The sequence below is a fragment of the Dromaius novaehollandiae genome, chromosome Z (assembly GCF_036370855.1).
Source record: "Dromaius novaehollandiae isolate bDroNov1 chromosome Z, bDroNov1.hap1, whole genome shotgun sequence".
NCBI lineage: Eukaryota > Metazoa > Chordata > Aves > Casuariiformes > Dromaiidae > Dromaius > Dromaius novaehollandiae.
In genome coordinates this window covers 63,386,707-63,414,189 of record NC_088132.1, presented here as the reverse complement: position 1 = coordinate 63,414,189, position 27,483 = coordinate 63,386,707, and the positions used below count along the sequence as shown (strand labels likewise).

General features: G+C 37.8%; 1 protein-coding gene across 5 annotated transcripts in view; it reads right to left on the bottom strand.

Annotated features, from left to right (window-relative positions):
• LOC135325140 (3',5'-cyclic-AMP phosphodiesterase 4D) overlaps window positions 1-27,483 on the bottom strand; it is a 604,546-nt gene that overhangs the window by 99,647 nt on the left and 477,416 nt on the right. For all 5 annotated transcript variants that reach the window (XM_064502789.1, XM_064502790.1, XM_064502791.1 and 2 more), the window contains 4 exons: window positions 26,586-26,777; window positions 11,867-11,903; window positions 6,725-6,798; window positions 5,082-5,131 (listed from right to left, as the gene is read on the bottom strand). In XM_064502789.1, coding sequence (XP_064358859.1) covers window positions 5,082-5,131; window positions 6,725-6,798; window positions 11,867-11,903; window positions 26,586-26,777 — 353 coding nt within the window. The remainder of the gene's footprint in view (window positions 1-5,081; window positions 5,132-6,724; window positions 6,799-11,866; window positions 11,904-26,585; window positions 26,778-27,483) is intronic.

The window sequence follows — 27,483 nt, the reverse complement described above, 5'->3', positions numbered from 1 at the left end:
AAATGGAGCAATTCCTCACTATGGAATCTACAAGATTGTTAATGGACATAATTATGTCTACACATCTGGGTGGTAGGGCCTTAGATTTCTATATAATCAGGATTTTTTTGTTTCTCACTACTGTTAGTGCTTTGAATAGTAATCTTCCTTTTCCATTACCTATAGGATGGATGTTTAAGTTACTTTGGTGCTGTTAAATGTATCATACTGAAAGCCAGGAGGTTACTAATTAATTAATTAACTATATTTAATTATTAAATAATGATTGATTATAATTCCAATATAATAAAACAAAAACTATAGCACAAGACCTGTAGATTCCATTTCACAACCTTAAACTTTATTAGGCAACCTGAAGCTATTCAATACAAACCATATAATATGTTGGAAAAAGCCTATGAGAAACATGCAAGAAATTCCATTTAACTAGCAGGATATTGAAATTCTGCTGGATTTAACATGCAGAACCATATAAAGTGCATAACTCTAGTCCAAAGAGAAGTAATAAGAACATACAGTAACACATTAATTCAGTTTAAATTTATAACCTCATAATATTTGCAACTACTTTATTTCACTGTTGGCATGGTTTTTGTATATATGACAAAGAGGTCTTCCTGACACTAAGCCATGTGCTTCCTACCTTTTAATAAATGAAATGTAGAAATATTTGATGGCTTGTTAGTGAATAATTCCATATATTCTGTTCTATCTATGGGATGAAATAGGTTTGAGTTAGCTTTTAGTGGAAAATTTTAAAGTGTAAACAACTTCTAAAAAGTGAACTTTTGCGATTAAGATTTATTTTATTATTAAATAAAATGGTTTATTTGTTATATATACACATCTTTACTTAGAGGTCCTTTGACATTCTGTTTGTAACATAAAGGGCCAGTTATATAAGCTATATTTAAGTCCACTTCAAAGCTATTTCTGTTAACAAGATGTCTCTCTAATATATGTGTGTGTGTGTATATATATATATGTATATATATATGAATCAGATCCTGTGTCTGTGATTTCAGGTTAACTAAGACTTTATTTGCCAGTTAATCACTAGTTGTGATAGTATGCAGAGGCTCAGAGACTCATTCTCTTGGAGAGACTTACCTCCTTTTGCCTGTATATTTTTCATATAAAAACATCTACCAGATTGAGTTCACGAATTATAATTAGTGGACAGAGAAGTTGTGAGATCTCCTATCTATTTTAAATCTAATAGACATTAAGAACTTACATAGTTCCTTCATACCTAATTCATATGATTTTCATTTAGAAATGCAGATATTACAACTATAATAATCAAAAGATAAGTAATGTTTCCTCTTTTTTTCATCAGTCAAAAATCACAACACAAAAGTTCAGTCCTGGCTTCACAGCTATTAGTGTTTTTGGAAAATGAAAGGTTATTTATAGTTCACTGGTGATGTTAAGAGAATTAAGAACCTGCCATGAGGCACCATGCACATCACCGCCTTGAAAACGTGACTCTTTGTGAGGGGAACCCCTCTTTTGGCCGAAGAAAGACCACCAAGCATGGCAGAACCGTAAAAACACAGAGCTATCTCAGGCAGGCCTTGGTCCAAGAAGAAAGAAGGTACTTTTACGGAGCAGTTCATCTCCCTTTAAAGACAGCATCTAAAATAAGTCAATTTATGTCTCCTTATTCACACTGACTATAAAAGGACTTCAGAGAGCCTTGACAAGACAGAGATACCTACTTTCTAGATGTCTAAAGCAGGTGAGAAAAGTCTGTTATTACATGAAAAGCTCCTACCTCCTGCCCCCTACTTCCTCTGGAAAAGCAGGCTCAGCACGCTCCACATGCTGTAGCATACCTGGCTTATACCGAAGATCAGCTATGCCATTGGCATTCATTGCCTTTTTTCAGTGCAGTTTCTGAAAGGGATTCATGGGGATATATTGAACAGAACAGGCCATATTTCAGCCATTAACTTTTACATATTTGCTTTGAAAAATCACTGCAAATTGTAAGGCCACCATCTTCTTCTCTACGTCCAGTCTTGTAGCTGTGTTTTACTGCATGGTTGCTAGGCTTCTACCAGATTGAACATTTTATTCACGTACTGCTGCACCTCTCAATTCCACTATTCTCAGTTTCCTTAGTTCTCACCTCTCAGTTTCCTATCTCTTGCATTTTCTCCCACATTTATTCCTCAGGGTGAATTCTTACAATAGTCAAAAAATACTTTTTCATCTAAATGGGAAAATTTTGCCCTTGCAATTTTACTTACTTTTCTTTACCAAAACCCTTTTCATCTTTTTCTTTTTTCACATATCTTCTGCCATAGTTCCTTCTTGCTACACTTTCCTTTTGCTTTCTGTAACCTTCCCTTTCCTCAATTAGATCCTTCCTAAAGACACTTTTTCCAGGAAGCTTAGTAACTTAAACCCTCCCTTCTTAGGTGTCTATTTCTGTTTTAATATTGACATTGTTTAGTGATGCTCTACCTTCCAGACACCTATTTTATTACACTGGTGATCAGTTCTTGCTGAGATTGCTAGCTGTGCCAACTGGCTGATGTGAGGGTCCCCACCTTTCTGGTGTATTACTCTAGATATTCAATGACTTAGACTGTGAAAGCAGCATGTACAGGAGGATTTTTCAGCAGGAAGGACTCTGCACAAACTGAGAAGAATTAGAAAAGCATGATAGCATCTGAAAGGGTTTTTAATCATTCTAAGAGCAGGAAAAGTGTTTGTAATATATTTTTCTTCTTAGCCTAGTGTTTTACTCTAACATGCTTTACTAGGATTTTATATGCCTCAAGAAAGCACCTATGCATTCTTCTGTGCTTACACCATGAAATTTGTTGCTATGGAAATACCGAAAACAGGCTATGATTAAGAATGGGCAAACCCATTCAGGCAGAATAGTATCCAGCTTCAATCTCCATTCAACAGCTAAAGTGAATTGCAGCCATTTTCATGCTTTATAGTGGCTTAATATCTCTTCTGTATTATTAAAGCCTTTTAGCCTGCTATATCCAACTCACACAAGCCCCAGCTCACCCAATTCAATGGACAGTTTGGGCACAGCAGTTCCAGTAGCTTCTCTGATAAATCAGATTAAACTAAATTAGATTAAATTACCCTTACTCTTCTTTGCCCTCTGCTCATGCTTCCTTTAAATTTCTTGGCACAGAAAAATTTTTTAGATTATTTGCACCACTGACTGCACTACCTTCCTTCTAAACTTCAGATGATTTAGTGCTTCTGACATGTACAGTGTACTCCGGAGGTTAACCAAATGGAAACCTTCAGATCAGTGTGGAATTTAAAAAGAGCAACATTAACTTCCAGCAGAGTGTGTCTTGGGTCCTGCTGTCTGAGCAGCTTCTCCTTCTGGAAAAAAGCAGCAGACCTCAGGCAAACAGCTGTGGGAGAGCATGTAAGGTGGCCTTGCTGTATGTTCATGTGCACGCATATCTTCTGTTCTGGATGTCACATATTCTTTGATTATCAGGGATTTTACTGCATTATAGACTTTCTGAAGTTAGTCCCTTGGAACCACAGGAAAGAGACATATTTTTCAAAAAACTCTGTCTCCATTTAAGATAACAGACTTCAGGATCAGACAAGTAAAGCGCACCCTTAGAAACAGGTGTAACATCTATCAATAACTGAAATGGCTAATGGGTGGTAGTTTGAAACCAACACCCAGAGTTACCTCTTCAAGGAATACATTAACAAAGGATTATACCAGAAGCAGGTCATGAGAGATCTATGAATTTATCCTCTCTCCTCCTCCCCACTCAATTTATTTAATTACCACAACTTTAAGGATGGTTGCAAAACATTCTTAACTGAGGATGCTTTTCAGTGAATAGAGTGGATTTATAAGGTTTAACCTTCTGTTCCCTGATAAGCCGTAAGCACAAATGCTCATATTTACATATTGAGTTCCTTGGAGAATAAAGGATGGCTCTTTTAGAGGTAAATGTGTATATGGTGTGAGGACAGATGAAAAAAACTAAGGATGTTATCACATTGGAAGCCTAAGAAAAGAATTATTGAACGTGACAAAGCCATACTTCTCTTCAAAAAAGCTAAATTACTGTTTGTTCCTTGCGTTACAATCCTATTATACAACTAAAAAGACAAGAGTTTGAAGATCATCAATAAAAATCAAGCCAAGTTCCATCTGGAAAAAAAATAGAGTTGAAAATTCTGGAAATGATAATTTTTCTGTTTAAATGGTAAATTATCTGTTTACTAAGTATCTCTCCATGTTCATTAAGAGGCAAAGCAAATGCTCTTTTACTCTGCCAGCACGACACTGAGGATGTAACTACCTGGAAAATTACACCATCTAAGAACACATTGATTAACATGTATTAACAAATATGATGTAAAATAAGGTGTGTTCCCATAAAGATGTCCAAGACCAAGTTGCCAAATACTAATTCCAACAATACCAATACTAGCCAAAAGTGTTACAGAGTAAAATTTTTAAAAGTGATCATGTAATTTAGGATTCCAGTCCTGATTTCAAGTTAATATTTCTTTAGAAATAAGTGTCTTTTACAAGTAAATTGTTTTTAAGCACCTAAATGTTATAGAAATAGAGTCACAAAAGTTAGCTTTGAAAATTTCCCCTCATTACCTAAAGTTTTGTAATGCCAAGACTTTGCCTCAGTATAGAACTCCACCTCCCAAATAAAAGATCAATCTGTTCTTCACACCAGTTCTTTCTACTACATTTCATTGCAAAAAATTACTGATGAAGATAATCATGACATACTCAATCACTGATATATGAAGAAAATGGAGGACAAAGATCATGTCAAAAAAACCCCACCAAAAATCTGGGAACGAACTTAGATTAAAAACAGGATAATAAGACAGAAATCAGAAGGCTAAGATGATATGTCTCCAAAACTATTTACAACTACACAACTCCCATTCTCTTTAATAAAATAGATATAAGGATATGAAAGAATATTAGATTACTATTTCAATATTCAATCTTCATTGAGACTAAAGTTTTCATAAATATTAAATTTAGAAACCCATGATGCTTTCACAGACGAATCTGCAGTCATGTGAATTTCTCTTACCTGTTATAGTTGCTTTGTTAATAGATGGTTGGTTACACATTGGTGACCGTCTGATAAGGAAAAGAAAAAAGGTGTAAGCCTGATAATCTTGTAGATTACCGAATCTTTGAACAATCTAATAGAAAATACTTTTCCTCAGGAAGTTATTTGGAGCTGGAACACACTGTCATAGACAAGAAAAAAGTTCAAATATTTTTTCTAGAACTAATATTTCTTAATAGGATAGAAATTTCTTTCTAGTAGAGAATGAAATTCACAGCTGACCCTGAAATGTCTCTGCAGATTGGGAACTCCAGTTCATTAAAAACCTGCTTAATCATACCTAGTACTTGTACCTAGCTTGAAGTTTGGTCCATATACATGTTTATCATTATTCTAATATGGCCATTATAAATTATAATTTATTTTTCATTTTCTTATTTGAATACACATTTCGCAATAATCTTTAGAGCAAACAGCTCAGCATACTGTTTTGCTCATTTAAGAAAGCTGGAATTTGTTGGCCTGACACAGTGACCTAGGGAAGTGTGGAGGCTGCAAGCAGAGGTATATGAGGTCTGCATATTCCATCCTCCGGGCTGGAAACATCTTTCTGTATTACTGCATCTATAGTGGTAAGCAGCTGTCTTACATGCTGAACTCTTCAGTGAGAAAATGCTGTGAGTCAAAGCTGCCATGAATGCTAATTACTTTTAATTTTTAGGGATGCACAATTTTGGTGAGGGAAATTATTCCACTACAAAAGCTGCCAGTTTAACTAACATTAAGTAGCACTTAAAGCGCCTTTAAATAATCCCTTTCAAGAGAACAGAACGATCTTTGGCAGCAGATACTTCCCAATATAATGCTGTGGTTTTACAATATATACAAAAGGATTAAACTTACCTGTGGACTACCTGAATTTGAATTCTTAAAATTCATAGTTAATTGTTTTAATATAATATAGAAAAACATAATAAGTATATAAGAGGTATGCTATAAAAATGATGCTTCTTCCATAAAATGTCATTACAGGAAACTTAGACTCCATGTACAGTTTACTCCAATTATTTTGCAAATCTCTGTAAAAGTTTTTGTAAGCCTTAAAGACTTACCATTCTGTCTTGTATGGAAAACAATTATTACGTTAATAATTGATATTATGATGCTGTAACATGATTGGAGAAAGATCATATTTATTATGTCTCATGGATAATTATGCACTGCTGTGGATATGTAGGATGCCTAGTATCTTGGATGGATTAGGCAGAGTTCTAGGTTTACATCATGGAGGTAGCTCACAGTGAGGGTAGCTGTCCACTCACTTGGGTTCATTTATAGGACTCAGCCTCTTTGCCTGAATGGTCATCTTTGAATGATCTTTGACATATGACTAATTTACTGAAAAACATGGACGATCCATGAAAAACACTCCAAATTTACGCATAGACAGAAATACAGGAGCAATTAGTAGGTGATGGGGCTGTTGTCTCAGCTACCAAGTATAATGGTTTGAAAGGATTAATAAAATCATTAGCCATCACATGATTTATACAAGTTTAGTGACACAGACTGACATTTGCAACATCTAATCTCATAATTCTTAGTTTCAAAATTTAAAAAGTACCACTGCAAAAGTTTAGTCTCAAAAAATTGACACTCACTTGCTGGGTGCCCGATCTTGTAAGTTGGTTAATGCAGCAAAGTTATTCCGTACAGTACGCAGGCTGGCCAGCACCTGGAACAAACAGAACGGTTGCATTCTGAATATCTACGCAGGTAAGACGGATTTATCTCCACTCCACTGTGCTGGCAGCAAAAGGAAAGGACATTGCAAGACAACTGTAACAGGTTTCCAGGACTGGTTTAATGTCTGTGGCCTTTGACCATTATTTAACAATAGCATGTCTGTAATACAAGGGCAATCGTTTATTTCTTTCTTCTTCCTCATAAACAACTCGCTATTTGTTTAAAGAGCCTTACTTGAAGAGGAGGAAAGTTTTTCACAGAATACTACTTAGTTCTCTAAAATGACCATAAAAGCATTCATGTCTGGAAGATAATAGCCCATTCAAGCCTATTGCTTCATACATAAGAAATGATCAGAGAATTTTCCATTTGCAGCCCAGCCCCCACAAACCTCAAAGGACAAAAGCAATGACATTGTCTAGCCTGGCAGGAAAAGTAAAAGTGGCTCCTTTAAGGCGCTGCATTCCTTTGGGCACTTTGGACAGGCGGCCAGAGTAAGAAGAAGGTATCACCTGGGCAGGTGGGAAGTGTCTGAGGACTCTTGCAAGATCTGCCCATTGAAAAAGGTAATATAAACTAAGTACTCCTGCCTGGCCTTCCTCCCGTGCAAGGCAGCAGCTAGAGGAGGCAATAGCAGAGTGTCTTCTTGTTGTAAGTGGCTTATGCAGTCTCCAAAGATGGAGGCTGGATAAAGACATCAGATTTTGTACCACATAAGGGTAATACGACACATCCATGTGACTAGAGAGCAGCTGTTCAGCTATGCCAGAGAGGGAACCATTAATTATTTAGAACCTGACTGGGAATAAGAGGAGGCAGCAAAACTAATCGCTGATGTGTCCCCGTGGTAGTTGCTCATGGTTGTTTCTCAGCCCAGACTGGTCTGGTTCCCTAGTGAACCCACACTAGGAATTTAGAGACCGACAAAGCTGGGAATGGGAATTTGGGCTCCTGAGATCTGAGACAAGGAGGATACAACTCTCTCTCCACAGTCCCTCACATTTATATGTGAGGACGCAAGGGGGTAGGAGGCTGGAGACACATGAAGGACTTAACAAAAGCTTGTAACAGACAGAAAATATTCAGGAGAGAATCATGATTAGCAGTGTCCAAGTTACTGTGGGCAATTCCCAGATGGGTTAAGATAATAAATTTGTTGCTTAGTTAGGGAATACTCATTTCATTATGTTTTTCTTTAAAAAGATAAGGACAAGGAGGCAAACTCATGTATTTTACATTTAGCCCTAAATAAAAGTAATTACATATGCTATCAAATTTGCATTCCCAGGATATTATGACACTAACAAATATTGTATCTAGATGATGGATATACATAGATGGGAACATGGCATGAAGTGAACAAAAGATGGCTGGAGATGCTGGTGTTCATAAAAGAGGTGACAATAGAAACTGCTAAAATACTGAGGAAAGAAATATGAAAATATTTTAAAAGGAAAGCATGAGCTAAAAGTGGGAGAGAAAGGATAAAAGTAAAAAGGTTGGGCATATTAGGGAAAGACGTACATTTTATTGACTGCAGTCAGTTTTCAGTTCTCTTTGGTCAGTCTGCCTGGATTCTGATCTACCTGTGCCAGAATGCTGAGACTGCTTGTATGTGCTGTGGTTATTAGAGGTAGCACTGCACACACAAACACATCTACGTGGCTCCCAGAGCTGCCTTGGGCCATGAAAAAATGTAGTCCATTTTTCTGGTGGCAAGTTCCTACTCAGTAAGCCCTGTTGGGCTCAACCTGGCTGTATATTCAGGTGCACTGAGAACTGGGAGCACATACAAATACAGCAAAGTGACTCCTCAGTGAGTCATCTCAGATACAGCTATGCTTGTTAGCTCTGCCTCTGCTGGACCAGAATGAACGTCTCTGTATCCGCTGCGCTGTGCTGAGTTTCAGCAGGGTTAATAGGCTAGGCACAATGCCATGTGAAAACGTGAACCTAGTTGAGGTTCACATTACAACTGAAATAATATAACACTCAGAACTTGGAGCACTGGAGACAGAAGTGTGCAGAGCTGCAAGACTGCTCGGGGCCAGTTATGAATTGAAGCTTCATAAGCTTAGCTAGACCCAAACTTGGGCCCCTGAAGAGATGCTAGGGTGTCTCTGCTTAGTTCATGTCACTATTGACATGGTTCAGATTTTTCCACTGTCCGAGTCATTATGAATCTCTGTTATTCCAGAATAAGGAGACTTGACTGTGTAACATGCATGTGCCTCCATTTTTTTCTTCTTGCAGGTTAGATAGCTGTTTCCTTGGACAAGGGGTAAAATGGCCAGCATCTGCCCAGCGTTCCAGCTGCTTTAGCATACTACAGGCATACCTTGGCACTTTCTCCAAGTGCAAGGGGTCTCCACATACACAGCAATGAACATAAGAGTGACAACAAAAACTTTGGACATTGGTTGCAGTGAATTCTGGTGTTAAACAGCTTGATTTATTGAATATAAGACCAATTATTTGTGCATCTATAATATTTAAGCATCGGTATATATAATAATATTTTCACTTCCACTTTTGCATTATAGTTTGCTTTAAGTGACAATTTCTCTGAGCACAGAGGTTCCACTTGTGCTTAATGTTTCCAGGGTTAGATCTATGAGCAAAAAAGCAACCTACAAATTAGGTTTTAATCCCTAAGTAAATAATATTAATTTCAAAATCAAGTTATATGTGAACAATCATAAGTGGATTAAAATAGTCGACCATTTTGAAGTTAAAAAACTACATGTGGTTCTTAAATTTCACATCATTCAAACTATATTCTTTTGAAAAATAAAATTCTAAGAATTACAGCAGCTGGTTTACATTATAGTATAGGGAAGTGCAACTAATAATATCCTTGTGATAGATTTTTATTTAGTCTACTGAATCCCATTTCTGTTAAAAGTAGTAAATTGTCTTGTCTGTTTGGGGCCAGATGCTATGTGAGGGACATAGCATTCCACATTGCCCCCAGTAACATAGTATGCAACTGGGCTACCATGCTGATACGGTGATACACTGAATGGTAATTGAAATGCTAAAAATTGAACTATTACCACCAGGTGGCTCACAATCATATGAAACAAGCCTTCTGCATGAGTGAAGAAAATAAAGACGTTTTGAAATAAATAGAATGTGATCCACATGCCATGACCTAGTGTCACTAGGAACTCCCAAACTGGTTAAAACAGTGCCTTAGCTGTTTGCAAAACAAAAATGAATCTACGTGAGGAAACACTGCTCTTATTAAGAAGAAATTAAAAGGGTGTTTTATATGATGTGTATGCATTATACTAGCATGTGAGGTTCAATCGCTGAAGTCCGCAGCGAGGCCCTGATACTGCTAAAGTAACTCTGCGGGATGGGCCCTGTGCTTATCTGGAGTTGTAGTCTGTGAGCAGGCTCCAAAAGGAGATGGGATTTTGCTTATATAAATCATTTTTAGATAAGGGCTATTTTTTCCTAAGAGCATAATCAGATGCCACTTCCCCCAGTTAGGCACTTCCCCCAATCTCTCAACTGCATTTCAATTCTCCTTTTGGGGGGGGGGGGGGGGGGGGAATGTGCCATGTGATAACTCCTCTTGCAAGTGCTCTTACTCCTGTTCAGTGCAAAGGAAAACAGGTTGATTTAAACTACTGCTACCAGTGTTTTGCACTGAAACAGCGTACAAGTGTTCAAGTAATCAATTATGACACCTTGGTTCAAGTAGCAATAATGTCCAACTGCTCCTGCTCTAATTGCAGAAGCACATCCATCTATGTCCATAGACATACCAAACCCTATTTAAAGCAAGTAGGGTGTTTTGTCTCAGGAAAAAAAATCAGTAAATGTGGTGCAGTATTTGTTGTTTTCTGAGGAACACTGTAACCTGACTTATCTATATAGTATAATTTGTGATAAAAGCTAGATGGAGATAAGTATAAACTCAGCTAAAGTAAATATTATTAGATTGTGTGACTGCCATAGGATTTCTATAATTTCTGTGCTTATGAGTTAGAGCTTTCATGTTTTCTGAGGAACTAATAGAGCCCAGAAGTGGAACTTTCTTTTTTTTCTCCTGTTTTTGCTATAATTTCTTCTCTTTCTGTATTGTTGAAGTATGTTTATCATTTGACAGGTCTTAAAGTATTCTCAGAAAAGGCTCAGGCTTAATCTTTTCTCTGCTTATAAGAAAATGAAGCTAAACTTCATATTAAGGATGTGACCCAGTGTCTTATAACCACTACATCTGTTTGTTTACAACAGAATTAAGTATATAATAAACTATTAAATGAATATTCATTTTGTGTATTTTGAGCATTGGGCTAAAGCAACTTGCGTATTCGAACTTCAGGTGGTCACTGTATTCCTATTTCAGACTGTTGCATGTCTGAACCTTTCTCCTCCTTTTCAATCCCTTAAATCACATACAGCTTCCTGATTTTTTTTCTCTAGTTAGGCTGAATTAACTTTCATTCCTATCTACTACAGGGGAAAAAACTATTAATACGAGTACAAGGAATATCAGTGTTAACTTTTCATATATGACAAGACAGCTCTTTTGCTAAAAATTGGGGAGTTTCTATACAAGTTATACAAAATTTTGAGTTGGTATTTTATAGAACCCAGAAGCTGAATGGAAAAATCAAATTAATAGATTTGGCTTTGTGAAAGAGCATAAGCATTCTGTATAAAACTCATATTTCTTATAAAAATTACCTTGAATTGAATAGGTAAAAGATGTCCAGAAGGAGAAACCATGATTATAAACAGCAATAGAATAACAGAAAACAGATTTGTTTTCATCAGTACATAGTACCACTATATCTGCTACAGTAGTCGAAAGGTGACTAGTCTCAAGATCCTGCTGCTTTTGCAACTTTTCAGATAATCAAAGAGCAATAATGAAATGAGAAGTATAGGTAACAGAGCGGGAAGATTATTACTTTTTATATAGGGTTTTTTTCCCATTTAAAGCAAGCATGTATATTAACAACAGTGGAAAACAACTGGTTTGGCCTTTTAGACCTTTAACTCGCAAGATTATGTGAGAAATATAGCAAAATTGTGCCTACCTGAGCAAATGGTGTCACAATCAAGTCATCTCCATGTCTGAAAAAAGGAGCAAAGTTGTAAGTTAGATTTGACTGAAAACTTTTATCACTGCTGCTGCTTTAATTAGAAATAAAATTAGGTTTTACAATTCACCACAGTTAAGTCTAGTTTTTTCTTCAACAGTTATTCAGTACAGGTGCTTTAAAGATTTTTTTTGAAAACTAAAGCTCGAGATACTTATTGTTCAATGGCCTGACATGGCCATGGGATGACTGATGAACCAGTCAGTTTCTACAGCGCCTGTTGGGCAGACAAACAAGCAGGACAGACCTGTGGAGAGTTCATCCCAAAGGCTCCCCCTCCCCTTTTCTTTTTAGCTTGTCTGGAATTAACTGGAATGTCTTTAGCATAAGAAATAACCATGTTTGCCTTGAAGGTTGGAAGGATCCAGAATTGTTTTCACTGGCAGGGTGCAGTGCTGCTAATACTAAGAATGATTACTTTGAGGGTTACTAATAGATCATCTGTGAGCACGGGACAGACTAGTAACTGCATATGACTGGGCCCTGCATCACAGACTAATAAAAACCTAGTAAAACTTTTAAACTGACTCACACATCTGTAGTTATAGGGGGGGCTACCTAGTGTGTGCTGTTGCTGTGGCAACCTCACCCACACCACACTGGTGACGTAGGAACCAGCTACTGGGATGACGTGCCTTAGTGGAGAAGGGAGGAAGGAGAAGAGGGATTTCAACTCTTCTGCACTGAAAAACTTGTAAGAATAAATTGCCTTATATTGTGAAGTAATTCCCACTCACTTCATAAATAAAATATTAAAGTTACACACAAAGTACCATGTGTAGTCACAGCTTGTGCTACAGGAACACTGAGCAACCACAGGAAGAAAAAGATGGGAGACTGAAGTACACATAGATACTCATCCTCCTCTGAAATGTTCGTGAAATGGTGGCTGCCGATAAAGTGCTGGGGTGAATGCCCGTAACAGATGCGCAGAATCTGGCAAGCTGTCACTTCAAACAGTTTTCAAAAAATATAATCTTGTAAATAGAAATAGACTGAGCTGCTGTTGAGCTTATGAATAACATAGGTAACACTGGGCATATGGAATGAGGCCTCTCTTAGAGACTCGCGGGAGACCATGGGAGCAAGCAAAACGTTGAGAGTTTTCACTTACCACTGACAACAATCAAAATAAGACAATGAGACAATAATCAAAATGAAAATTCCCCAAACCAAAATCTCCTATGACTCCATTCTCTTATTTTTTCTGCAGTGGGTTTACCATGATGAGCTTTCACATCTGAAATAATTCATCAGAAATTACCACTGCTTTTGAGCTATTTTCATATTCTTTAAAGTTTTAAGCATAAAATAGGAGTATTTAACAAAAGATTTTCAAATCGATAAAAATCTGATCACAAGAAAGCTTTCTGATAAATGGAGAAGTTTGACTGACAAATCAGTTGATCTAATTGCTACAAAATCATTCTTACAATTTACACAGTGCCCACAAGATGATAGTATTTTTTTTGCAGGTATTACAATAACCTATAAAAAAACAGTAAATAGAACCAAAAAGTGCATAAGGATGAAACAAAACTCCCCAATATTAAAAATGATCATGACACTTAATATCTCCATAGCTGTTTTTATGGCTATCTCTCTTGTTCCTATTAGTTGAAATAGAGAATTAGATTTTTACAGACCCTGTGGAAGAGGTCGGCACTTTAAACAAGGTCTTTGCAGGAGTGGTTGGAAAAGCTGTTGCTTCAGGCGTAAACACAGTCCCAGACTGAGCAGAAAGAGCGTAAGCCTGATCGCCACACCAAACTAGAAGAAACATGGCACCACGGGAGGAACTCAGAGGCTTTAATTGTCTAATGAAACCAAATCCAATTGGTTATTACAGACATGATCAGCCCAGGGCAATAACAGGGGAGTTAATGACCAGTTGGGCTTAATAGCTATTCATATTTCTGTTGAGTCATGAAAATATCAGGAAATGCCTTAGACCTTGATTTTTTCTTTAGTTTCTCAGAAAGTGTCTCAAGATCACAATTTAATGAAGCATCCGGACAACAAGGATTTCCTCAGTCAGCCAAGGAGGAAAATTTCCTTCACACCCCTCCCATCAGCAGGGGAAGAGATTTTTCTCCACTGCTGCTGAAGCAGTCAGCTTACCTATTTCTCAGTAAAATCTGTTCATTTCTTCCTTTTTAAAAAAATATTTTTACTATTTGTTTATCAGTCTGGATCTCCATTTTCTCTACAGTTATCTTTTTGACACTGTAAAGAGGCACGGCTATGTAAAGCAAGGGCTCCTGCTTTAGTCATTTTGCAGAATCACAGAATAGTTGGAGTTGGAAGGGACCTTTGAAGATCATTTGATCCAAACCCCCTGCTCAAGCAGCATCGCCTAGAGCAGGCTGCCCTGTCCAGATGGCTTTTGAGCATCTCCAAGGATGGAGACTCCACAACCTCTCTGGGCAACCTGTTCCAGTGCTCAGTCACCCTCACAGTAAAGTAGTTTTTCCTCATGTTCAGATGGAGCTTCCTCTGTTTCAGTTTGTGCCCGATGCCTCTCGTCCTGTCACTGGGCACCACTGAAAATAGTCTGACCCCAGCCTCTTTACGCACCCCCATCAGGCATTTATACACATGGATAAGATCCACCCTAAATCTTCTCCACTCCTTGGAGGAGTAAATGCTAAGGCAATTCAGAGAGGTACCAAGTATGTGTTTCTGGGCCTTCTGCCCTGGAGTTTTTTTCATAAAACGGGATCACTCCACTCCTCTAATTTTCAAACCTCGGTCTATTTGAGCTCTTGCATTTCATTGTGGAATGCTGGAAAATACTGTGTCTTGTTCTTTTTTAGAGGAAACATTATTAAGTATTAATTTAATACACTGAAACCAATTTGAGATTTAATCTTCACATTTCAGATGCCCCTTCTGTCAAGAATGAAGGAATTGTCATTATTTTGGTAAAAGCGGAATGCTGAAAGTACAGATATCCAAAGCTTTCACAAAGTAGTCTAACAAGTGCCAGACCCACTTGGACAGAAGAGCAATTGCATAGTGTGGTGAGTAATCTTTAATCCACATTGGGTCAGGAAATCTGGAAAAGATGAGGCTGTTCAAAAAGGGAGCAGAAATGTCTAAAGCACCTGTAATATGAAGTGATTCACTGCTGCTTCTTGGGCAGGCAACAGTAGCAGCCATTTAGTCTATCACAACCTGTAAATGGGGAATGAATGAAGTTCTGTTCCGTTGTGTTCATCCAAAACAATATTTAAACATAAAAACATTGTTCTGTGACAGATTTCAAGAAAGCAGACTGAAGTTATTTTTTGTATACAAGTGCGAGAACATATGATTTAATCTAAGTGTTATTGATCCACCGTGTACTGCAGTGTATTAAAACACTACAAGGTATGAGTGCCCTGCTATTTTCTTTTCAGGTGCTATGGAAGCCGATAGATGATTCTGTCTGAATTCTGGACAGGATAGTGCCACACATCTCTATACAGAAGCAGCAAGAGGGAGTGTAAACCCCGTACAATATAGCACAAGCTTCTAAATATAGACAGAGCTGTTAACCTTTAAGGTTAGAAGAAATTGTTGTGATAACCATTAGGAAGACTCAGTTAACTAGAATGCTGGGCATATTTGTTTGTCTGTTCATTTTTCAAAGGAAAGCCAGAACTGAAAGCAGAATAACTTTCACCTGGTTGAAAAATGTAAAACAATGTAAATTCACCACCATCGAAAAATACTGTTAAAGCACATAACAGTACTCATGAGATGAATCAGTGTTTCATACAACTTAGACCAAATATCCAACAGTAGACCAAAGAGTAAATAAAGCACTGCAAGTTATTTGCCAAATTAAAGTGATGAAGCCTCGTCTTCGGCAGATTTCTGGTTTTTGTTTCTTAACCTTTCCTACGGGACATAGCTGACCTCTCCCCGTATCACCTATGATGGTCTCCACCCCAGAGAAGGCATAACAGTGCTATGCTAAATCAAAAGCTAGATGTACATGCTCAGCTGAGTGTTGCCAAATACAAAGTATAAAAATTTTGCCTTTCTTTCCTCAAGAGTGGCATTAATTTGTCTCTCCTATCCCAATTATAGGAAGGTAATTAACTTTACCCCCACTAAAGAGGAACTTAGAGATATATGCATGGACAGAGGGAGAAGCAGGCACAGGGATAGACAGGGTGACTGCATAAGATTTATTTCTTAATTAAGTTGGGATAATTTAATTTAATCATTTAATAAACAGATTCGCAAGAGAGACATTCTGCAGACCTGCCAGGATACAGTTAAAAAAATACTTATTTTTTTGAATGTGATTTGAAAAAGCTCAAGATATCCATTAAGGGGATGTGTCCCAGAACTTAGAGACCACTAGAAATGTGAGAGTCTGCATTTGCCAATGTGGAGCTTGCCGGGAAGAGCCTGACTAAGATTTATCTTCATAAAAGACATAGTGAACTCAAGTTACTACTTTCTAGACACACAATATGAAGAACACCAGGTGAGTGATTTTGAGGACTCATACTGTAGATGTGAAGCATAAACAGGATAACGAAAGCACAGTTTAAATAGAGGGGGCAAATGTACAAAACATATTTAGATCAACTTGACACAAGATAGGGTCAAAATAAAATTATTTTTTGACATGCTCTTCAAAAAAACAAGGCAATGGAGAAGCGCTTCCTCACAATGCCCAGTTCTCCCTGGCAAGTTTTCTGTAAGTTGAAAAAAGGTTATTAAGGTACAGCTTTCCTTTTCAGGATAAAAACTGAAATAACAAGTGCCATAAAGGCAAAGTTATAGTTACTGATCAGCATACTCAGTCTTTAGCACTGGTATCACTATGCCACAGAATCTGAAAGAGTCACTGGAGAGCACAGTGGGGACAGGACTTGAAGGAAGTCCTTCTGAGCACTTTCAGAAAGTGTACCACACAGCTAGGAAGGACATGACAGCACTTGTTAAGATTTTCCAATCAACATGTTCTAGTCTCAGACAGCAAACAAGAATTTTCAGAGCTGGTTAATCTTCATACAATTTATATAACGTATTATGACGGTAGTGTAAAGAATCTTGACCCTCTGTACCATTTTGAAGCATGATCATGCTGGTTTACCCACTCCATTTGAATGAAAAATTCACTTATCTCCCTAGGATAAGTATTGGCTCAGAATGTCTGTCAGTCTCTAAAGCCAGCTGGCATACTCTGCATTGGATTCTCTGGCTACAGATTCGGGACATAGCCTGTTTGAAAGAATAAAGCTGCCAACAGACTTTGAAAAGCCCGAGGGGACAGGGCTGTCTGGCAACCCTGCACTGTGCTCTGTAGCAAAGGGCTAAGGCTATTGTCACATCGTGACAAGAACTGACTCCTTTTTTACAGAGTTCCATTCTGGCAATCTTTTTTTTTTTTTTTTTTTTTTTTTTTTATTGCAACATATCAAATATAACAAAAGCAAGGGAAAATCCATGCTGTCCACACACAAAAATGCACAAAATGTGAAAGAATACCAACATGAAAGTGCCCTTCTGTTTGAATCAGAAAATCTATCGCAGCCCCTTTTTTCAGTGTAAACTTCTAAATTTGGATTAAACATGACATCCACCCATTTCTTTATATAGGGCAGATTCAGACAGACTATCCAATAGCAAGCTATAAACACAACTTAGATGAGACATTCATATTTTGCTGTGCACACACTCATGCAAGCCCATTGTTCACCCTATTTGCTAGTGTTTTTTTTTTTTTTTTCTGGCCCATTTTATAGGAGAAGCCAAATAATCATACAAGAAACATATGGATTAGACGTGCTGAAAATATGTGCGTTGCTCAGATTCAGATTTTAGCAGCAATGAAATCTGATTCCAAATTGCACTATGATTTAGTAATGGAAACATTGTGTAATAATACTAGCCAACAGAACCTGTCTGTCAAAGGACAGAGAGCAGGAGGAGAGGTGCCTGGCTGCTCCATGCAGCCTGCACTTTCCTGTCATCTGTATTTGGAGAATCCGGGATTGCCTGGGTTGGTGCATGGTACTTGCTGCTTCAGAAATCATAGTGCTTCAAGTTAGTTTATTGTTAGTTTATTCAAGTTATTTTCTAGTTCTAGTGTGAGATGAGACACAGGCCTGCCTCCAAAAGCTAAGACAGACTGCAGATAAGAGGCATATCCCAGTGCCCTGTGCACTGAGACATCACCTCACATCCTAGAGCGTGACAGAAACTGGCTTTCAGCTTTTCTCAGGTAGTCAGTGGGTTGTCAGTGATTTGCATTTCACTGAAAGAAGCAGGTTTTTTTCAGAACCAATAGGGAAATTGGCTGAGTGTCATTTGGGTGCCTGCTGAAAGTACTACAATCAAAATCAGCTGCCTAACTCAAAAATTGTAAGTATTACTATTTTCTCCCATCCGTTATAATTTGGTGCTAATTTGGTATTATAATGCTATCGGACTTCTTCCATCTCCCATGAGAGTATCGTAGTGCCTTTGGAAGAGTTGAAGAGGTATTGCTCAGGAAGCTTAAACATCTTCCACAGACACTGCACTCTAACCTCTAACTTGTGTAGCCTGCCTGAGGAAACCATCTAGTTACTGATCTACCTGGCCATCTGCAGAAGGATGCTAGCATGATGCACAAGACCATAGGACAACTCAAGAAATTAACTGTACCACATTGTCCCAAACAGCCATCAAGCTTCAGTGCTTTAACCCTACCATAGCGTATCAGCCGTGTGGGTGAGAGAAGTACTGTGGACAGCTCTGAGAAACTGGCTTGCATTAAGTCTGAGAGAGAAGTATTCACGCCTAAGGAAAGACAGAGCATGGACTTGCCAATGTGCTTCACTAGTGCACGTGGTTTTCTTTCTAAAATCAGAAGGCAGCCTGCCTGGTGTTCACTGGGGTGATGGCGGGGAAAAGGAGCTACTGCAGTGCAGAAGTTTGGTTTGTGGGTTGAAGGAGGGACTGGATTAAGCCAGAATGGTGTGGTGATGGGATGTGATCCAGAAAAGAGCTGAACTCAACCAAAAGAGTCCAGGCCAATTCAGCAGTGCTGTGGCTGGACTGTCATACAACAGGAATCACCATCTAGCCCTAAGCAAGGCTGCAAAATCAGCAAGCATCAGTGACTACGGGACAGGTTTGTTTTCTGCTCAGGTTAGAGGAAATTAATCTTTGGGTGGGCACACATGACTGGAAGTAATCAAGTTAGTGCAGCTCAATGAGTTACCATTCATCAGTTTTAATTGCATTAACTGACACATGTAAGCTCTTAGCTTGTTGCAAATGAAAATAAAACATGCTAGCTTGAACTGCTTTTAAACAGCAGTCAGTTGGTTGCATGCTTGTCCCTCCTCCATATATTTAAGTGTTGAGAAGTGTGTTGTTTCATAGGAATAAGAACACATGACTTTCCATGTGAATCTCTTTCTGACAAAGGCTGAAACATTTCCTCTGTGAGAGAAAACAGAGCAGAGCTGTTGAGCGCAGCCCTGGCGCAAGGTGACTTCCTGCGCCGGGGGAGCTTGCTGCCAGCCAGTCGCAGAAAGGCTGTCGCAGGTTCACGGGTCAGGACAGGGGGTCCCCTAACCAGATTCAAGGGCCCCTACATGTCTGTATATAGGAAGAAACAAGAAGGCTTCAAGAGAAATGAGCAAAACACCTAAGAATTTCTGCCTCCCCATTTTTAGAGAAGGAACTCCACAGTTAACACAAAATTAGCGTCATCGCAAACATACAGAAAGTTGTTTGTGCCCTAGGGTATGAAACAAGAAGTAATGTTCTTCTGCGCTGTGAAATCAATTTAGCCTGTGCATGTAGGTGGTCACTGAGCTGCAGCACGGTCTGAGAGGTTTCCCCAACAACATCCAGCTCCCTCTTTTCAGAGCAGCCTTTCTCCACACCACTGCCGTCGCTGCCTTCGCTCCTGCGCGCACACGCCTGCGCACGCGAAGCACACACGTGCCCCCTCCCTCCCGCTACAGCGGCGGTAGATCTGGATAGCAAGCCTGGAGATGAGCGTCCTTAGGGTTTATGTGAAGTCTCAGCTACAAATCTTTTTTGGTACTGTTATTAATAACATGCTGTCTTTGACTGAAGAGGTTTAGGAATTCAGTTTTGCTGGGTTAGCACAGGAGCAGTAAGTGTCTTCCCATTTTGTTTCAAACATCCATAATTTCCACAAGAAAAAAAAGGAAAAAAGAAGCAAAAGCCTGACATCTTCAAAGAAGTGAGTGTTTTATGGTAGAGATTTCTATCTGGAAAACAATTAGCTTTTAATGATTACATATAGCACCAGTGATGATGCTGTGTTGTCTGAATGTAAGATAAAATCAATTTGCATTTCCTCAAAAAAGCCCTGAATAAACAACCCTGTTTGGGCACATTTTAGAGCACCTGTGGGTCTCCTGAAATAAAATGCTGATCAAAAAAAGCCTTGTCAATGAGAAAATGTTCTCTTTTTGTTTACAAAATAACTGAGTCCATGATCAACAAATGAAGCTTACTCAAACTTCTTATTTAAATTTAAGCAAACTGGTTATTACCGAGTTCTGTGGTTTAGACCGCATTTGTAAAATGTCCCTAGCAACTGGAAAGGACACAGTAGTCTTTTTCAAATTATTTTTGTTCATAACTGTAAAAAAGTGATTTACTAATTAAATTATTTAGCTTAATTTAAGCTGAAACATGATGACTTATTCAATTTAAAAGATCTTAAAAACAAAAACCAAAGCTAATGAAGCAAAATATTGGCCTATCTTTCCTAAAGTCATATAAGTGCTTTTTTTGCAATGAATAAATAGATGACTCAAGCAACCTTTATTACAGTTTTTCATTAGAAATTGTTTCTAAACTGAAATTAAATAGAAAATATTTCATCTCAAAAGCTTTTTTTAAAGAAGGTTTGACTTCACAGTTTAACTGGCTCTTTTCAGCTCTTCCATACAGTTTTATCACAAATTCTGTGAACAGAAGTTTAAACAGCAGTTTATTTCAAATGAAAGACAATTACTTCTAATTTGTTAAATTGCAGTGTGATTAATTTGTTCAATAACTATGTGTTTTTTCTCCCAGAATCTTGTTCAGAACTTTTTGCAGATCCTCTTTCACGGAAAGGGTTTTTTTTCTCCCTAACTCCAGATGCATACTCAGAGTATTTTATAAATACATCCAGGCCTTCCTGGCTCAGAAAAAAATAATAGGCTCTATCACTAGTAATTTGGCTTCCTGTTCTGGATGAAAATATTGATCCTCATTTTATTGGTGTATTAAAGGCTCAGATGAAGCTTTTTAACTGTCCAGGTTTGCCATCTTTGTATGTCATTATTTTTAAGTACTTTTCCCTTTATGAATCCAGTCCAGATTGAATACAATACATTTTTTTTTTAACAGAACAAACAATCTAGAACTGGAAAAAGTGTATGTGAGTTCACCTTAAAAATTCCCTTCCTCTGGGAGTTGTTCCACATGCCAGTTAAATGGATATTTCAGTCCATTTGCAGCTTCAGGTCAGGACCAGACCTGTCAGTCAGTGACAAATAAGGGAACGCCCCATCTTGGAATTTCCCTTTATTTAAGGCCATTTTTGCAGCCAGAAAAAATCTGTTTTTCTTTCTTCTCTATTATTTGCAAAATTACAGATTATGTTAGCTTTGTTTTGGGGAAAAACCTCAAACAAATGTAAAATCCCACAACTATTTCTCCAGCTACTGAAAATGGGGATAATTAATCCTGGCAAAACAGTCCCAAATCTATCTATGTCTATCAGACTACAGAGGCTTTCCTTGTCCCAAAGTACATTTAAAATTTATTATTCAAAGAGAGGACCTTTTTTTTTTTCTCTCTGGTAAACATGGAGCCAAGGTTTACAGATATATATGTTACAGTGTAATCTGTAAAGCTGCATGCCCATGAGACAGACACAGAATTATAGTTATAGTTATAGTTATAGTAGTTACAGAAAAAAAAATCCTGCAGTAAACTGGATCCTCTGGATACTTCTCAGGGACTGTGGCAGAGAGATGCTGCTCCCTGCAGAAGGCAGTGGCCAAAGAGCAGCAGGCCAGGCTGGGGACTGGGGGTACTGATGGCCATTTGGCCATTTAGCAGATCACCAGGCAAATGACATTGCAGTTCTCTTAATGTCACTGTTCCCTGGCTGAGTCCTGATGCTTAAAAGAAGGAAGCAAGGTTAAACAGAAATTAGCAAATTTTGTGTAATGTTGCTAATTACAGCTTATATTGATATTTCACAGCAACAGTGCTGAATCTCTCCAAAGAAACCCCCCAAACTCCCCATGCCAGCTGCCTTTTTACTGAGTGAGGTTCAGTTGGACAACTCAGGATGTCTTTTTACTGAATGGTGCCCCAAAACCATGTTCTGTGACCTTGGGGAAGTGTGAAAAAGGTAGGTTTCAGGAGTGCTTACTGTCATGATTTGTTGAAAATAATTGTTTCCCAGATACAATCAGAAGAGGACATGGTAGCGCTCAGACACTCTTCCATACTAAAATGTCCCTGGAGAATAGAGACCATGCTTTTCTCCTTTTAAAGTGGTAGTTAAAACATAGGCTTTGCCCTAGCCAGTGGACTGCTTATTGGCTTCTTTCTAGAGTTTATGAGAGTATTAATGATTTCATTAAAGAACCCATTTTTTAATCTGATTAGAAAACTGATTTTTGGTAAAGTGGAGATTCTCTATAAATTAAATCTCATGCATGGTTAAGCCAGCCAGTGATCCCTTAGCACTGAACGGCATAAAATGTATTACTACTGCCTCCTCTGCCTAGATTTGCATGTTCTGGGCAGCAATCGCAGTGGTAAGCAGGCGAGCCTTAGGTAGTCAGGCCACCTCTGCAAGACATTCACATTCAAAGCTCCCTGGTTTACTGATGTTTTCAAATGTAAATGAGATATTTCTTCCACTACAGCATTGATGATTTCTCTCATCTTTCAGCTGGCTTCTCTTCCTTCTTTTCTCTGTGTTGTGACTGTGTTGTTGTGGGCTTTTTTATTTAACTCTACTATCTTAATTCTCCTCCCCTTTAAACATGCTTTCCTCTCTCTCTCATCACAAACCCTGTCCTGTAATTCCTCATATGGGCTTGCTCATGTTTTCACTTCTGACCTTCACATGCTCATGTCTCTGCTGGAAACCTCACAGCCAGGCTTCACACCACCAGTGTGCTTTTATGCCTTAGACCTGGTATCTTCCTATCGCAACCACCTGCCTCTCCGGTTTACAGCCTTGTATGGCTTTTCTTTTTTAATCTTCGCACATCTTCTCCTCAGTCTATTTCTTCTTCTCTCTAGGACCATGCTATTTCTTTCAAGAGCTGATTGAAAAAATATGTTACTGACTCCACTCCTTTTGATTTGCTTTTCCTTTCCTATCCTACAGCTGCCTTCTTCTGCCTTCCTCAGTGCCATCAGTGCACTCACATTTGCCCCACAAGCTTTCTCTTTCTCTCATCTTATCTGCCTTGCAGTATTTTATTATTTCCCTCATCTACTCTGGCTCCTCACAGTACGGTATGTTTTAGTATCTCTGATTTTAAAAACTCTCCTCCTCCCCCTTCTCTGCACTTGTTTCTGTTACTTTTATTTCAACTCACTGAATGAACCCTTCGGCTGCTCTCTGACCTTTCGCTAGCCTACTACTTTGGGCATAAGGACTCCATATCTTCTTCTGGGGATTGTATCTGACTGTATTAATCTCTTGATTATTATCTTATAGTTCAATTTTAAGTTTTTGTGCAGTAGAGGCCATCCTTTTGACCTGGATTTGCAAAGAACTGAGCCTGACGGAGTTCCAGTCCTTTGCTACAAATAAAAAATAATGGTAGAATAATGAATTTAATACTTTAGTACTGCCATCTATTGGCTGTCTTTGATCATGACACCTCAAATTTGACTAATTTTGAACTTTTTGTTTCATCTGCTGCTACTGAAATTGAACGTATTACAGTAAGCACCCTATTTATACTAATGAGTACTGAAACTATCAGAAATATTTATGTTACTTTAGAAACAATACATTTGTTTCCTTCCAAATACAAGATGTATGCCTTTTGCTTTATAAAGTTACATATTGAGGTTGAGAACTGAAGCACTCAGGGATCAGGGGATTCCAGAATTAATTCATTTACGTTACCTGAATGATGTGTATATTTTGTAGTATATTTTACTCATACATAAGAAACATGCAATACTTAGAATAAATCATGTATATACACGCAAAAGAGAAACAGGACAATTTGAAAGTGATCTAAATGTGCATGTGATACTTTTCCTGACTACTCTTCTAGCTTCCAGCTCTTTTTGGAAAGTCCTGACCCTGAGTGAGATTATATTTAATATCGTAAGTAGGGTTTTTCCCATGAGCACATTCAGTTTCTCCTTGAAGTCATATGTAAAGAGCTTTGTGATATTTTTTCTCTATTTGTTCTTCGCTATTTTCTTTTTAAAATTTTCCTGTCTTTCATTGCTTGGTGTTTCTTTTCTTTGTTTCTATGATATAGTCAAGCTTATTAGAGTTAGATTTACTGATATATGATTAATATCCTGTAGTTAAAACAACTTGCTCTTTACATTTCCTGTTGTGTTCCATCCTAAACAGTGGCAGGATTAGTTCCTTCTAGTGCAGCAGCTCATATAGGACAGGAAACTGTGGAAATCTGTCCAGGTGTGAAGTCCACTTAATTCAATACAAAGATGTGTTTTAGGAAGATTTTGAAAGGAAGAGTAGATACAAGTATCCAAAGAAGAAACTGTGCTCAGTGTTTCAGTAATTAGATTGTTTATCCAATTTACTGCCAAGTGCTGAAATATTACCCAGAATTCTAGGAAACGCAGAAGTGCATTATGAGTTCAAGGGTGGAGCACTAATCGAATTTTTAATTGAAATGACTCATGTAAGCAGAGCAGGGATCTGGATTGCCCCTCAGAACGTGACGGTCTTCCCAAATGGTATCCTGACATGGGTGTCACACTAAAAGCCTGACTTCTGAACATCTAAAGAAAGGTTAAATGTCAGAGGGAGACTAAGGGTCTCCATTTGCAAGTGAAATGCATTTTTCTGTACTACAAGGCAAAATGGATTGGTCTGTTTCTCGCTTATCTTGTCTCAACCAAAATCATTCACACTGGGCACAAACTTACTAAAGTACTTAAATTTACAGGGCTTAACTGATGTATGAACCTTACATAAAATCTCTGCAAAGGCATTAATTTTGCTTATCTTGATACTTAAATAGGAAAAAAAGCTATTAATAGATTGACTAATCAGCATTTCTGAAAATGATACATAAGCTGAAAATAGGAATCCCCAGTTATAATGACCGCAAGTTCAATAGCAGTTGAATTGTCACTCGTTATTATGAAAAATATTTTCCTTCGACCTGTGTACTGACTTTTTTTAAAGAGGATGTTATATTCTGCTTCTTTACAAAAAACAGCATTTATATTACTGCTGTATTTTTAATGCTTTTGACTTCCTTGGTCACTAGGGGACTTTCACAACCCTGGTCATTTATTTTAGTGGTTTATAACCAAACCATAAACACATACTTGGCAATGACATTTGGAACAGAATAAGCAAAGAAAATATTTAGCTATTCTTCATTTATACTACTTATAAGTGACTAGAAACTTGAAACTAGAAACTAGAATATTTAACATGTTTTTAGTCTTACAAATAAACAGAGATTTGCATCTGACTGCCACTACTCATGCAACTTAGAGTCTACACATACTTGCAAAGTTTGATTCACTAGCAGAAAATATACACATCACAGAAGAATAGTCAACAGCAGTGAGAGAATAGAAAAATTTCCCTAAAACCTTTCACTAAAATTTTTCCACTTAGTTGAAAAGCTATTTGAAATAATTTTTGCCTCTTTTGAATTTTCTCATTTCTGCTAGCTGTTAAATCTTTGCTCTGAGAGCCTCAAAAACACTTCAAAGGTGCAAATATGTCTTTGTAACAAACAGCTATTGTGCTGTCCACAGTTGTTATGACAACAGAAACTGAAGTGAGGGTATCTTACAGACTTTTCCACCTCCTCCTTAATTTGCTGAATTATCAAACAGTATATATTTTAGGGAAAAGCATACTCTTTCTTAGGAGTGGGCATTATATAATTTAATTTAACGTGTGGTTAAGCTGAAAACAATTGCTGTACTTAAACTGGGGAAAATGAGTAAATCCCTAAATGCTTCAATCTGCAACTACTTATGCAGGATTTATACTAAATTAACTGGGATTGTTGTAAAAACTTTGTAAAAATTCCTAGTGCAAAGAAATGGAATCTTAATATTAAGAAGCAGAAATCGAGTTTGTATAGGTTGTATTGAAAAGAGCTTAACAGCCAAGATATCAAAGGTCTCTTTAGTGTTTTGGTACATCGATATTGATTGTCTTGATTATTCTGTCAAAGCTAATACAGTGCATAAACACATCAGGTACACCCTCATGATGTTATGTTCAGAAAACTGCAGAAACAAATATGAGCTTGATTAAACAAGTTAACAAACAACAATTTTCCATGACTTGAATGGCATGAGTGATTATTGTCTTTGATTTTTAAAATAAAATTCTTGTGGCTGGAAAAATGTTAGCCCAATGATAGCAGAGGATAAAACATGGGCTAAAAATATTTTTTAAAGTACTTACATGTCACTGGCAATGGAGGAGTTCCTGGACATGGACTTTGGAGAAAGGTCATAGTCACTGTCTGACCGGTAAAGGAAAGACTCCCTACGTTGACTATGGACAAAGTTTGCCTGAAGAATCAGCCCTGATCCAGGGCTTGTCATGGGATCCAAGGGACTTCGTCCTGATGATGTGCCATTGTCTACATCGAAACTGCAAAAGAAAAAAAAGGATGAAAAGATTTATGCTATTGACATATGAATTTTGAAAGTAATGAACACTTCTGACAAAGTTAGCACTAGGTAATTGCTTCTGTTAAACATGGGAAAATCAAAAGCCAGTCAATTCCACTGCTAAGGCAAAAACAAGGGGCATAAGAAATATACTGTATAATTACTGATAACCAAAAAGAACAAGTCTGAAGGAAAAGAAATTTGGGAAAGGAAAAAGCTAGTATTAGACATATGGAATATATGGGCTACATGCTTCTCTGCATGCAGGGCGTCTATGAGCTCTAAACCTGAAGAAACACGATGTTTCATTGTCTTCTTTCCCAGGCCCCATCTCTCTTGATGTGGTACCCTCATTACCTGCTTCCCACTCCCATGCTTAGTTATTGAGCAGCTACCCATCACTAATATTTCATTACTACTCAAACATTTTAAGAACATATTTTGTCTTTTCTCAATGATTAGGAATCAAATACTGGAGTATGATTAATGTGCAGATGTGTGTGCACATTTGTATGCATTAGAGATAGTTGCTATTGTAGAACAAGAACAAAGAAATGACTTCTACAGTTACTGCCAGCAGAGTAACTTCTGTAGCTCTTCTGGCTATTGCATTTGATAGAGGGGTAAACAACAGTACCGTTCCTAGGGAACACTGCTGTCATGAGAGGCTGGGGCAGGAGGGCAAG